This window comes from Aedes aegypti, chromosome 3 (genome assembly GCF_002204515.2).
Source record: "Aedes aegypti strain LVP_AGWG chromosome 3, AaegL5.0 Primary Assembly, whole genome shotgun sequence".
Lineage (NCBI taxonomy): Eukaryota > Metazoa > Arthropoda > Insecta > Diptera > Culicidae > Aedes > Aedes aegypti.
The window spans coordinates 353,543,377-353,558,533 of NC_035109.1; the positions used below are offsets into that span (position 1 = coordinate 353,543,377).

Sequence of the window (15,157 nt, forward strand, 5' to 3'; positions counted from 1 at the left end):
TGTAATACAGAGGTACCCGGGTAATTCCTTTCTCGAATAAAACTACAACATTCCCTGGACATCAATAGATGTTATCATAAGTTATAAATTTTATTCCTCATAGCTACCAGACAATTCGTGGCGCGCAAATTACTTACTTATATTTGGTTTATTATCCTAATTAATTGGTTCAACTTCCAGAAGCATCAGGAAATCTGCATATCGGAAACGCTAGCTTAATCACCGCTCTTCATATTTCAGCATGTCGTTCTTCTCCAGAAATCGTAATTCGTCCTTATTTTGGAGATTGCTTAATAAAATTGAATTCATCATATCCAAAGAATTAAATTAATTGAATATCTATATCTATGTCATATATAAATGTAATTTCCGTTATTATATATTTCATTATAATTATTTCATTTATTATAACATATCTGATCATATTTCTATTATTTTATGTGCTTTGGGTTGGGCTGGGACCACCAGGGCACCCGAATGAAGCGATTTGGACAGGGAGCTTGGGACTGCCTCCTCCCTGTTTTCAACATTTCGTGAATTGAGGGCGGGCTCTTCGACCCCATCTATTGGGAGTATTCTGTCAATCGAGGGCTTGATTGTACAATTGTTCGTGAAAACTTTCTTCTGGAAGGAGATTCTTTTCCCCTGCCGCGGGTTTCGTGCAAGTGTCTCTGCTGCTCCGTTTTTGGCCCTTCATACAGGAGACTGACTGCTCACGAACAACTGCACAATCTTGATCAAATCGCTTTTCAGATTGTTCCAGTGCTATAGGCAGATGCCTTGCTACAATAGATGGTAGAACCAAATCATCATCATCATCAAACCTATAAGACGCAAATGCCCTCAAAACTATGACACTGGAAAAATATTTTATTGTAACCATGAAAAACACGTTCTCTAAGAACTCCTCCGTCATCTGATACCAAACAAGCTAAAATTAACAACAATAAAGTGTGATTTTTGAACGTGGAAAGTTTATCACCAGAGTATACGACAATCAGACGCTGTTTCTAGCTTTGGGTGGACAAAACCTTTGAACTTCTTTGCTTTATTACATTATTAAGGACAGTAAGAAAAATATGACTAGATAGCGAAGTTATGATAGAATCTTCTAGATAGCGAAGTTATGATTGAATATACTACAATAAACAGAAATTAAATTCAATAGCAAAAATAATGAAAATAACGCTTGTGGATGCTAGATTCACGTTCAAACAATTTTCGCATTTTTTTATGGGCCATACTGTAATTGCGAAAAAGCTATGCAGTTTGAAAGTGCGCACAATTTTAATTAAGGACTTACTAGTCCACTTGAAAATCAAGTAACTCAGGACTTCGAAAATATTCTCAATCAAGAGAACGTTTTCGAAAATGCCTGGGAGACTGATTTGGAAAAGTGACAACTATTATGAAAAAATCCAAAAATATGAAAGCTCCTGGCGATGATGGAATTTTCTACATCCTCATCAAGAAACTTCCAGAAAGTAGCTTATCATTCTTAGTTGATATATTAAACAAATGTTTTCAATTAGAATATTTTCCTGATAAATGGAAAAACGCTAAGGTTGTACCAATTTTAAAACCAGACAAAAATCCTGCAGAAGCTTCTAGCTATCGTCCAATCAGTTTGCTTTCCTCTATAACTTTTTGAAAATGTAATTTTGAACGCAGAATGATGGTCCACATCAATAAAAATTCAATTTTTGCCAATGAACAGTTCAGATTCCGCCATGAACATTCGACCACTCATAAACTTTTACGTGTAACAAATTTGATCCGTTCCAACAAATCTGAAAGCTATTGTACTGGTCTTGCTCTTCTAGACATAGAAAAAGCATTCGACAGTGTTTGGCATGAATTCTTGATCGTAAAATTAAAAAACTTTCAGTTTTCCAACATTCATATTTTTAGAATATTTCAAAGTTATCTGTCAAATCGTACACTTCAGGTTAATTATCAGAACTCCAGATCTGAAAGACTTCCTGTAAGAGCTTCCTCAAGGCAGCATTTTGGGTCCAATATTATACAATATTTTCACATCTGAGTTGCCTCTGGGATGTCAAAAATCCTTGTTTGCGGATGACACAGGCCTCTCTGCCAAAGGACGAACTATGCGTGTCATCTGTAGTCGATCGCAAAAAAGTTCGGATATTTTTTCTTTATACTTGCAAAAATGGAAGATTTCTCCTAATGCTTCCAAAACTCAACTAATAATATTCCTACATAAATCAAAATCTCTTTATTTGAAACCTTCAAGTTGACATGTTATCACAAATATGGCATTCAAGCCAAATGTAACAGATAAATAAAATGTCTGTGTCCACTTAATACAGGAAATCGAAATTTTGTCTATCGGCGCACAGCTCTAACCCGCAGTTCTCTCCATGGCTGGTTGCTTCGAGCTAAGCACTCATCTACCGTGCCGGATTACCAAGACGAATCTGGCTGCCACCGACGTCAAGGGATGGTGGTGATGACGACATCGACAAAAGACATGGGATGTGAAAATGCGATAGATTTTTTTTTCTCGTCAACTCCGTTTTGAGAAACTCATAAGCATATAAGCCATTTATTTCACTTGAAATCTTCTCCTGCCGGAATTATTCCGTGGGGACGAACCGGCGGCAGCTCACACGCATTTGACTGTGCGTGGTTGAGGTACGTGGAGGATTCTGACGTTGTCAAAAAACGATGGAAAGCCGGATTTGTATGCTGAGTGAAGACACGTGGATTTTTTTTCTTGATTTAATTCAAAGCAACACAATGGAAATGCTTTGGCTTTATTTGTACGCATTTGTCTAATTAGATTCGTAGAAAGCTTTTTTGAATATTTTTTCTAAAATTTTCAAAAGGATAGAGCGTTAGCTACAGCTTAGTGCAGCGCGTTCACAAATTCTTTCTTTGACACAATCCAAAGCAATAAAATAATACTTCTTAGTGCTACGTTTTTATAGTTAATTATTCTTTTCGATACATGTTTTGACCCGTGCTTTCGATCTTTTGTTGGACCCGGAAGCTAACGGTGTAATGCTTCTTGGACACTGTCTTGGAAGTAAAAATTCCTAAAAGCTCACTTCAAGTATTCACTGAACCATTGAACCACTATCGCAAACAAAATATTGAAAAATATTGAACATTGTATCGGAATGAGCAATGCATTTTCTGAGCAACAAATCGAAGCAGCCCCTAGCCTCTAGTGGGGATGCCAAGAGTGGCGCCAATCGTGGTCAGTATTTCTGAAGTTCCACAAACAAGATTGAAGTAGAGCAGGATCTTTTTTAAACTGAAGTGTGAAAAAGGAACAATAACTATGGAGTCCCTTTTGACACATTCCTGTGCTGTTCCTTGATCCCATCCGTCCCGTAAGAATTTGTCGCAATCAAAATAGCTCCCCATCCCCCTTTACCACACAATGGAACAGGTAAGCAAACCGTAAATATTTCAGGTCCCGTAATTTCATCCCGCATTATGCTCTCACTTACCGGCAGCATGGCATTGGCCCAGCACATCGGCTTGAAGGATCCCAGTCGGGTCACGTACTGGAAGTTTTCGAACTGATTGGCCCAATCGTACGAGATGAGCCGCTTCTCCAGGGTCATTCCGGCCAACTCCGGAGGTGACGAGATTTCCACCGGATTGGATCCACTGAAACGAAATGGAAACAGAAAACCAATTTAGAAGAGTCCTATATTCAGTACAAGAAGAGCAATGCATACGGTTCCGTCGTAAAACCGCGCCCTCATCGTTCATTACCGGGATCCCAAAAATTGGTCAACCATGACGGTGGCTACCGCATTATTGGTGGTTAGCTTGTTTTGCGGTTTGGCGACATAATGTATAACAATTGCGTGACACGGCCGGTTTACGGGTCGGGAATCGACAGAATAGAGGAGGATGTGCTGACTCTGAATTTGAAATGGCACCAACCACAGGAAATCGCTATCCTGCGACCGCCTAAGCCAACCACTAGTTTTCGGAACCACTAGCACGAAAAGGCATCCCGAGTGTGTTAATATTGCTCAGAGTAAGGTAGGAGAAAATTATGCAAGTGGTAAAATTTTCCGCGTTAGAGACATATGTTTGCCTCGAAAACTGACACAATTATCTAACATTTTTTTGTAAGACAGCTATGTCATACATTATGTTAATTAGATAATTCAATCATTTATCAATATTAGGTATTCAAAAACGCAAAGATCATTTTTTTTATTACTTTATTTATCTCAACAGTTGTAAACAACGGAGAATCCTGTAATGCTAGCATAATTTGTCGTAACTTTTTGGCACCATTTTTTTAATCATCGAACAACTTTTCGCCACTAATTAGAGTTTTAACCAGTCAAAATTTTGGTTGATGTGTTTTTTTTATATGTCATTCTGAATGAATAAATTTACTTTATAGCATGCATGGAAAGTCTCTATAACTACCAAATTGGATACTCTAACAGTTTATACAACAATTAGCAATTCTATGTTATACTATTCACAACATATTTTTATTTTATCAACACAGATTGTCAGTAATTAACCGATTTCGGGGATTACACTCAGACTATGTTAACATTTATTGATATAAATTTGACATACCGTTTTGATTCATATTACGGACAGCTCCAAATTCCGGACGCTCAACTTTGTATGGGAAACATTTCACACGATATGTTTCAATTTCTGCCGTTTAAAAGTTCTCGATTTCAAGGCTCGTTTTAGTAAGCATTTTCCATAAATATTTTTGAAAATTTATAATGCCCAACTACCTCAGATGTCTCTTTAGTGGTTTGACGATTTCATTTAATGATTTGACTGTTCCATTAATGATTATCATGAGCTGTCTGGAATTCGAATCAAAGTGTCCGGAATATGAGGCAAAAGTGAGGAAGCGTCCGGAATAAGAATCATGAAAAGGCCACACATTTTGATTTATTCAAAATGATTCAAGTTGCGGAAGCGAATTCTTTACCCACCATTCGAAAGTTAAGGGCTTCCAACGCTTGATAATGCCAAAAAATTATACAGAATGATTTGTTTTGTATGCTCTCTGCTGGGTTATACTTCACTAAGGCCTTAAGTGTCCGTAATATGATACAAAACGGTATTGTGCGATAAGATTCCAGATATATTCCGACATTCCTTGTGGGATTTGGATGACAAATTTGCGCCAAGGTATGTAAGGTACATGTTAATTTGCCTTGGTATTCCAGTCAGATCAACAAGCGTAGACTACTGGTGACAAATCAAAGGTCTATGAACAAGAATTACAAAAATATGTTCTGCCATGATTTTTATTCTAACAACTGTTTAGTAACTTCTTTAAATATGGGGTTCAGGTTCAGATCTTTGGGGCCCAGATAGCCGTAGCGGTAAACGCGCAGCTATTCAGCAAGACCAAGCTGAGGGTCGTGGGTTCGAATCCCACCGGTCGAGGATCTTTTCGGGTTGGAAATTTTCTCGACTTCCCAGGGCATAGAGTATCTTCGTATCTGCCACACGATATACACATGCAAAAATGGTCGTTGGCATAGTAAGCTCTCAGTTAATAACTGTGGAAGTGCTCATTAGAACACTAAGCTGAGAAGCAGGCTCTGTCCCAGTGGGGACGTAACGCCAGATAGAAGAAGAAGAAGAAGGTTCAGATCTAAAAACGTTATCGATGATCTTTCAGCAGATGATGAATAGACTCAATTAATTGTACCCTGCTGCATCGAATTGCCAGACGCTTCGAGAGCTGGACACTGGCCTGTTTCACGATGTTTTGGGGCCAAATTCCAAATACTTTTTTGCAAAGAATTCATAATTAAGTTTTCTTCTGAATTCTGCATGCATGAAAAATGCATAAAGGATAATTTTTGGGTGATTAAAGGCCGGTGTCCGGGATTCGAAGCATCCGGATATATCGGAATCAAGGCGAGTACAAATATTGGTCAAGGTTATCCAATTATCACTTGGAGTATAGGTCATGAGATCTACAAACCTAACGAGTGATTTTTCTGTACATTGTGAACAAATGCAATATCCATGCTGGCTCATTTAATTAAGTTCTACTCTGGCTTGAGTTAAACGACAATTTTAGATTCACCATTTTTTCCTTTGAGCTCAGAATTTCATACATATCTACGAGCATAACCAACAATTTTTCGAGAGTGCTTGATACATTTTTGATTGATAAAAAATTTTCAAAAGCTCGTTTGAGTATCAGCCTTTACTTCTACAAGCGTATTCCATGATCTCTCAAAATATTGTAAAAATGGTTGCTTAATTATTTGTTACCTATTTTTAAGTCGAAGGTACATTTAAGATTATCCAAGAAATACTGGGACTTAATAGGTAAGCAAATCTGAAAGCGTAACGAATACAGCAAATTGAATTTGAATTCTGAAGTTCAATATTCTTCGTTCCAATCAAAACGAGCTAGAACGCATTATTCATTAACATTCACATTCAAAAGATTACTGGTCACGCTTGTGGACTCGAAACCCTGTACTAATTGGTTACCCTTGACAACCGTAAGAATCAAGACTTAATAATTATGATTGTTCGATCCTGCATTAGTATGAATATTGTTCATAAACTTCCGAGAGATTACAAGGAACGCCTATATATTCGAAGGCTTGGACTCAAAGTGATGTTTGGGTTTCATAAGGCTGTAGTTGAGTTCGAAACATAATAGGACAAATACTATTGAGTCTTTTTGAGTGTAGACCTTAGTCATTATATATGCTTGAAGATCTGAATGTATAAAATAAATTTTTTAATATTTATGTTTTTGATAATATTGCTATAAACAAGGGATTATTTTTTTTAGGGGGAGTTGAAGTCTTTCAAGAAACATTAGACTATCGGGTTTGACCCCACATAGTCTGAACAACTGAACTTTTTTATTTGCATCCCGCTTATTTGCACATCTTTCAGATTGAAAATGGTTCAAACTTCATTTAGCACATGGAACGGAGTAAAGTGGATCGAAACCTCGTGTAAAGAAACACAGAATCAAAACAAAATTGCCAAAGGGATAACCAGAAGTACGATTTTCTGTTATTTGTAGGACTGACATTACCCCGAAAGCATATTGTTTTGAGATTGATAATTGTGGAGTAGGGTAAAAGCACCGGTTCTGACCAGCCTAAGAGAAAATGTCAATACAAATCATATGGGAAGCCATATTTATGCTACAAATATGTCAAATGAAAGCTTGAAATCCATACTATGTGTGTAGAATATCAAAACTGAGCTAAAACCATCATTTCGCTTTGAAAATATCGTTGGGCAATATAGACCACCAGAACCAGTTTCGGACAGAGACATAACTTCGGTTCGTAAATTGGTCAATCACATTGATTTTCTATGAGAGTGGCCAAATTAGGTGTATGGGATTTAAAACTATTAGAAAAAATAATGTGTCGAATCGATTCGGACGAGTAAATGAATGCAGCTCTATCATATGAATGTGACCTACTGAATACAAAATGTTTGGCTATGAAAAACGGTGTATAATTCACCATGGCTACAACTGGCGTATGGCCAAAACCGATGCATCTACACTATTGTTATGTGGAATTTTAATCAATTAGATGTTCAATACTGTTATGGAAGCTAAACAGCCATAGCGCTAAGTGCGCAATAGGATTATATTGAGGATGACTGGTTCAAATATGATAGTTGATAATTATTTGGAATTTTAAATTATAGAGTTTCCAGGGCAAAGAGTATCTTCATGCGTCTCACACGAAAAACTTTGCAAAAATGATCCACTGGCTAAGCTAGCTCTTAGTTAACAGTTATGGAAGTGCTCATGATAATATATGGCTAAAAAGCAGTATTGTTTCAGTGGGAATGTAATGTCAAAAATTTATCGAAGATGCTATTGCTGTGTCTAACAATTGGAAGACATAAGGTAACACGAGGCAGTGAGAATCCGGGGTAAGTGGGGCGTTTCGACATAGCTCACTTAGGAAAAGTTTTTCATGGGGGTATTCTTCTAGAAAATTGAAGATACAATGACAATGAATGTATTAAGTACTAAACATATTGTTATTTATATTACCATGTGGTTCATGTAACAGTTGTTGGTTCAGCGCCATTTTCAATTTGCATGATAAATTGTGACACGTTTCACGTCTTACATTGACTCTCAAAAAATAAATGTGTTATAAAGCGAATTTTCATCAGTAAGCTATAATTTTAAGTATTTTTACAAGCTGCTAACGATAAACCAGTATTTTATTTTCATTTCATATGAAATTTTCGATAGTCTATCTTACCCCATGAGAACGATCACTTTTCTATTTTATTTGAACTGTATTTGTTATTTCTACCAAATTAAGTAGTGATGGAAAACAATTCCACCCAATTAAGTGGTTTTCTGCCATGCATATAAATAATAACAACACATATTTATAATTTCGTCAATTATTGATTGTTTATGTGCTACATTTTAATTAACAACTTATAAATGGTATATTTTGAACATGTTTAATCCCTCTTTACGCTTTTATTGAGGAATTTGCAGTTAATATTAAATGTGAGGTGACATACTATTAAATAAAGGTTTTCTTCCTAAAACGTTACGTATTTTATGGTTGATCCCTTATGTACATCAAATATGTACTTAAAATTAAAAATCTATGATTTATCAATCCTTTTATTGTAATGGTTGACTTGCTGATGTTTATTGACGCATGAAACTGGATGTGTCCCACTTGCCCCGTTTAGCGAGGTTACTGCGGCTAATGGCTCATTCTAAAACTTTCTTCCAAGGTTTTCACAATTTCGAAATTATTCGATCAGTTTCATACACACATACTCAAATGTGTTGCCAAAATGTGATTGTGTTGTTGGATTTGAAAAGTATTGACATTTGAACATTTTATTAAACAATTTGTTTGAACTATCGTTTTTTTCGTTCCCACTTGCCCCGCGGTACCTTATGGGTTGTAATGAGTATCCATTGGTTAATTTGACCCAAATAATGATCCACTGGCCCTCTATGTTTCTCTTGTCGATATTTCAGCGTATGATCCAAAACTGGCCCAAACAATCTCGGATTTATGATTTTAATATGTATAGCAACAATGCCAAAAGAAGAGCCTAAGTTAAAAAGAAGGGATTTTTTTTATAAGAATAAAAACCATGAAATTCCCAATAAACCCTATTTCATCAAGTTTTACCCATTTTCTCGCCTACATGAATTTTTAGTAACAGAAATAAAACGTCACCATGATTCTGTAAATACTGATATAAGGGATCATCTAGATTCTAGAAGACCAACTATACCAAAATAATTGGGCTATAGAACAGAAACGCTGGAACGCATGTACAAATATCGACACAAGGATAAATCACGATGACCTTTTATCTACTTCACTGCGAAAAAAATCGCGTTGGTGTGTGGAATTCTTTAGCTGAGTTCCGATAACAGCTGAGCACATTTTATTCGTATGAAGAATAAAGCTTCAACAGAAAATAAGGATACAACTGAAATGGTTCATTCTATGACTTGATAACAAATGAAGCCAAGAGGTGTAAGTGATACTTTGGTCGGTTTTGAGTTAAGTATACTCACAAATTCTACTGTTTTCAAGCTTTCCAACGGTAATTTCAGATGATTTTACCGTTAAACAGCACAAATAACATAATTCGTAGAAGATTAACTTGTTTTCTAGACTTGATATGGGATACAATTTTGCTTCAAAAGCTTTAAAGTTGATTTTTTCAAAACTAAGTTATTGTCACTTGTCACTAAGTTATTGTCAGAAGCAAGGAGATGGCTTCTAACCCCCTCAAATGGAAAAAAGTGGTAAAACACTGTTTGTCAATGATTTTATTCAGCGCTACTCTATTTACCGTTATGATTCAAAATGCTACGTCCACTAGTTGAGACCCCTCCCTCCCCCTCGTCACACATCGTCACAAACTTGTGAAGATCCCCTCCCCCTAAAATGCTACGTCATTTATGGACGACCCCCAAGGAGAACTCTATGATTAAAAGCAATGAACTATTTATATCGAAATTATAGCCTGTCAGCACAAGTCGAGAAGAAATATATCTTCAATCAATAACCCTGACAACAGCATAACTTATTGCAAATGTTCTGTTTTTCATGAGAATTTACAGTTTTTTTTTATTTATTAGATGCTAGCGCTTCCAGCATTAATTCGAAAGAACAGCTTATTTCAGAAAGAAGGGGTTATTTCTGATGAACATGAAATACTTGCAGCTATGATGTCAATAATCACTCTAACAGAAGCATTAGATTTTCCTATAAAAAGAAAGTGAAATCTCTGATAGAACTAATAGCAAGAATATAATCATCAACAACATAGTTCGAAATAATAGCCTATATATGGATGAGAAGATAATTTTATATTGTATTTTACGCACCCTTGGTAATCAGCGAGACATGCTCGTGGTTGGTAAATGGCTGAGCATGGCGTACCATTGGTACCTCGCGTACCTTAAGGAATAAAATAGACCCCTCTGTGCAGTCCTTAGCCTCTTGCTCAGCAAATCCTATCCCTACCTCCTCGCGGTACTGGCCGGGGTACGAGTAACCTTAGGGGAGATTGGGTAGCCAACCCCCGGTGGGAGCTTTGGTCGTATGCTGACAGGGAAGGGGGGGTTTGCTTTTGCTTTTGCTTCTGCAAACCTTGAGCGTCTGTTCCCCATGTCAGGGGCGGCTGATCATCGTCCGAGTGCCAGAGAAGGACTCTAAGCTAAACTGCGCACTATGGTCCTCCGAACGTTTAGGGGGAATGGTCCTCCGGAAATCGAGGGGGTTGGTGTCAGGCCCTGCAAGCCAGCCGTAAAAAAATCAAGCAACGAATAATCAACGAGAGAATACGAACCGGGACAATCGGCGAAGACCACAGCGACGTAAAGGGACTAGCGATTGGATGCTCGGTACGTGGAACTGTAAATCTTTCAACTTCATCGGGAGCACACGCATACTCGCCGACGTGCTGAAGGACCGCGGATTCGGCATCGTAGCGTTGCAGGAAGTATGTTGGAAGGGATCAATGGTGCGAAAGTTTAGAAGTAACCATACCATCTACCAGAGCTGCGGCAACACACATGAGCTGGGAACAGCTTTAATAGTGATGGGTGATATGCAGAGGCGCGTGATCGGGTGGTGGCCAATTAATGAGAAAATGTGCAAGTTGAGGATCAAAGGCCGGTTCTTCAACTTCAGCATAATAAACGTGCGCAGCCCTCACTCCGGAAGAACTGATGATGATAAAGACGCTTTTTACGCGCAGCTTGAACGCGAGTACAACAGCTGCCCAAGCCACGACGTCAAAATCATCATAGGAGATCTAAACGCACAGGTTGGCCATGAGAAGGAATTCAGACCGACGATCGGAAAGTTCAGCGCCCACCGGCTGACGAGCGAAAACGACCTACGATTAATTGATTTCACCGCCTCCAAGAATATGGCCATTCGTTGCACCTACTTCCAGCACAGCCTTCCATACCGATACACCTGGAGATCACCACAGCAGACAGAATCGCAAATCGACCACGTTTTGATTGATGGTCGGCACTTCTCCGACATTATCGACGTCAGGACCTATCGTGGCGCTAACATCGACTCTGACCACTATCTGGTGATGGTCAAACTGCGCCCAAAACTCTTCGTCGTTAACAACGTACGGTACCGACGGCCGCCCCGGTATGACCTAGAGCGGCCAAAGCAACCAGATGTCGTAGCGGCATACGCGCAGCACCTCGAGGCTGCATTACCGGAAGAGGGTGAGCTGGACTGCTGGAGAACAGTAAAAGCAGCCATCAACGATGCAGCTGAGAGCAACGTCGGGTACGTGGGACGATCGAACTCATAAAGATGGGTCCGGAGAGGCTGACCATTTGTCTACACCGGCTGATAGGCACAATCTGGGAAACAGAACAGCTACCGGAGGAGTGGTAGGAAGGGGTAATATGTTCCATCTACAAGAAAGGCGACAAGTTAGGTTGTGAGAACTTTCGATCTATCATTATTCTAAATGCGGCCTACAAAGTATTATCCCTGATCATCTTCCGTCGTCTGTCACTAGTAGTAAACGAGTTCGTGCGAAGTTATCAAGCCGGCTTCGTTGACGGCTGATCGACAACGGACCAGATCTTAACTGTACGGCAAATCCTCCAAAAATGTCGTGAATAACAGGTCCCAATGCATCACCTTCAAGGCGGCATACGACAGTATCGACCGCTTAGAGCTATGGAAAATCATGGACGAGAACAGCTTTCCCGGGAAGCTCACGAGACTGATAAGAGCGACGATGGAAGGTGTGCAAAATTGTATAAAGGTTTCAGGCGAACATTCCAGTTCGTTTGAATACCGCCGGGGACTACGACAAGGTGATGAACTTTCGTGCCTGTTGTTCAATATTGCGCTAGAAGGTGTTATGCGGAGAGCCGGGCTCAACAGCCGGGGTACGATTTTTACGAGATCCAGTCAATTTGTTTGCTTCGCGGATGATATGGACATTGTCGGCCGAACATTTGAAAAGGTGGCAGACCTGTACACCCGCCTGAAACGCGAGGCAGCAAAAGTTAGACTGGTGGTGAATGCGTCCAAGAAAAAGTACATGCTATCTGGTGGGGCCGAGCGCGACAGGGCTCGCCTAGGTAGCAGTGTTACGATAGACGGGGATACGTTCGAGGTGGTCGACGAGTTCGTCTACCTTGGATCCTTGCTGACGGCTGACAATAACGTTAGCCGTGAAATACGGAGGCGCATCATCAGTGGAAGTCGGGCCTACTATGGCCTCCAGAAGATGCTGCGGTCAAAAAAGATTCACACCTGCACCAAATTTACCATGTACAAAACGCTCATAATGCCTGTAGTCCTCTATGGCCATGAAATGTGGACGATGCTCGAGGAGGACCTGCAAGCACTTGGAGTCTTCGAACGTCGGGTGCTTAGGACGATCTTCAGCGGTGTGCAGGAAAACGGTGTGTGGCGGCGAAGGATGAACCACGAGCTCGCCCAATTCTACGGCGAACCCAGTATCCAGAAGGTGTCCAGTTGGATTGCGATTGTATTTGGTACTAAATTGTGATTGGATTGCGATTTGATTTCAATTATTCTGAAATTCGATTGCATTTTATTTAGCAGCGCCCATTTATTACGTAAGGCTAAAATTTTAAATTTTTGACCCCCTCCTCCATAACGATGTTTGTACGAAAAATTTAAAATGTTTCTACGTTCCGTAAATTTTGAGCCTATCACACCCCCTCCCCCTGGAGCTTTACATAACTTTTAGATTGCGCCTTTGCGATTGGATTGAGATTTTATTGAAGTTGAACTGCGATTAGATTTGATTTGGATTGGATTGAATAAGGAATGGGTTGAATGTGGAAAGGATTTTAATTGGATTTGGATTGTGTTTGTATTGCATTTGAATCATTTGTTTGTTTTATAATTTTGACGACGATTTAAATTGCGAATTTTATTTTGATGTAGATGGTGATTTGTGTTGGAATTTGGATAGCATTGTGTTTGATTTGTATTTCGATATGGATTGGGGTTTGCATTACTATTTAGATTTTGATTTGGATTGTTAATCCATTCTGCGTCTAAATGCACAAGATTGAAATTCATCAAAGACAATAATTCCCACGTAAATTCATTGTTGCAAAATTTACCAGAATGAAGCAATGCGGTTGATTTGTAAGCAATGGTGCTGTGTAAATTTTACGGTTAAAATTTCATATGATGGAAGTGGCCTGCGTTGTTAACCAAATCATCCTCACCATTAGACGTTGCAAAACATTTGAATAGTCAAGTCACAACGCATCAAGTTGTCTGACCTCACACCTGATCCTCCCCTCGAATGGATTCCGGAAAAATTCAACGAAGAAAATATATTGTTTTGGAAAGTAATTTATTAGATTTTCGCTTGCCGACACTTTCACCCCACCGGAAATTGAAGCAAATTCGATGGTGCGAGTTTTGCGTACGAAGAACGCCAAAGTTGACTCTCTTGTCGCGGTTCAACTTTTTTCCGCCCAGATTAAATGTAATTCATTACGTTTGCCATTGAGTGAGGGGTGCGAAATTATAACTTTTTTCGCGCAGCATTGAAGCTACGTAGGGAAAAGGGTGTGGGAGGACTTTTTTCACGAATGTCTCAGTTTATTTGTGGCATCATTACTGTTTCGGATTTACGTTCGTATATTTTAGTAAGGGCAAGGAGCAGCTGCTTGTGCTTGTGAGGCAGATTAATTGAGACTGACTCGAGATTAAGGTGCAACCGTGTTTGTAGAAAGGGAAAGTGCCAGGGAATAATCGTTAATGTCTGTCTCATTTTTCTTCCACCTCCCCCCAGGAGGGAAGGATCAACGCTGGTCGAACAAAAAACAAATCGAGGGTTCGTGGATAAGCGGCTGTAGAAGGGATTAAACTTTCAACGATGTTGTTGAGTGCAGAAACAGCAGAAGCTGTAATCCGACTCCGAATTAATTAAAATCTTTGAATTAATTGTATCATGAAGTGGTTGGCGACGAGCGCTGCGATGGGAATGACAATGATGGCTGGCGACGTCCGAATCTCAGAGGAGTAAGTATTATAAATTCTTGGTAATAATTCAAGTTCGAAAATTTGAGATTTTTGATCCTGATATTTTTTTAAACATAGTTGATAGTATGCCGTATGTTGCGTTTACATTGTAAAACATAAAAAGAAAAAACATTTAAAAATTGTAATTATTATTTCTGACGATTGTTAGATTGGGTTCTCTTATTTTGATCTCTTCAGATGACTTATAGTCACTTGAGAGACCTTTCAAGACAACTTTGAACAAACGTTCAGTTTTGTCGTCATAGGTAAAACAAAATTGCTTTTAATTTTCAAGATGTTTGAGAAGAAGTATGCGATCTTCAAGAGTTTACGACAAAACACGACAGTCTCCTTTCATTGCGATTTGGAAGGAAAGCTTGATTCCCCTAATGGAGTTCAAGATCTCCTGCATATATCCTCCAAATTCGAAACAACTGACCACAATAGGCCTCTGCACTGTTTTGATTTTGTATGGGATTTTGACTTTTACTGGCCTTGTTGTTTACAAGATTCATGAAAGAGTGAAAGGGAGAGGTACATTTTTGTGCATAGCCCCCTAGGTGGCACTCTTTGTTTCGTCACTTGAAAGCCTGGGCTGCTTC

At 39.0% G+C, this 15,157-nt stretch overlaps 1 protein-coding gene across 2 annotated transcripts in view; it reads right to left on the reverse strand.

The window, feature by feature from the left end:
• LOC5574699 (MOXD1 homolog 2) overlaps positions 1–15,157 on the reverse strand; it is a 383,444-nt gene that overhangs the window by 48,231 nt on the left and 320,056 nt on the right. For both annotated transcript variants that reach the window (XM_021855282.1, XM_021855283.1), the window contains exon 9: positions 3,483–3,645. In XM_021855282.1, coding sequence (XP_021710974.1) covers positions 3,483–3,645 — 163 coding nt within the window. The remainder of the gene's footprint in view (positions 1–3,482; positions 3,646–15,157) is intronic.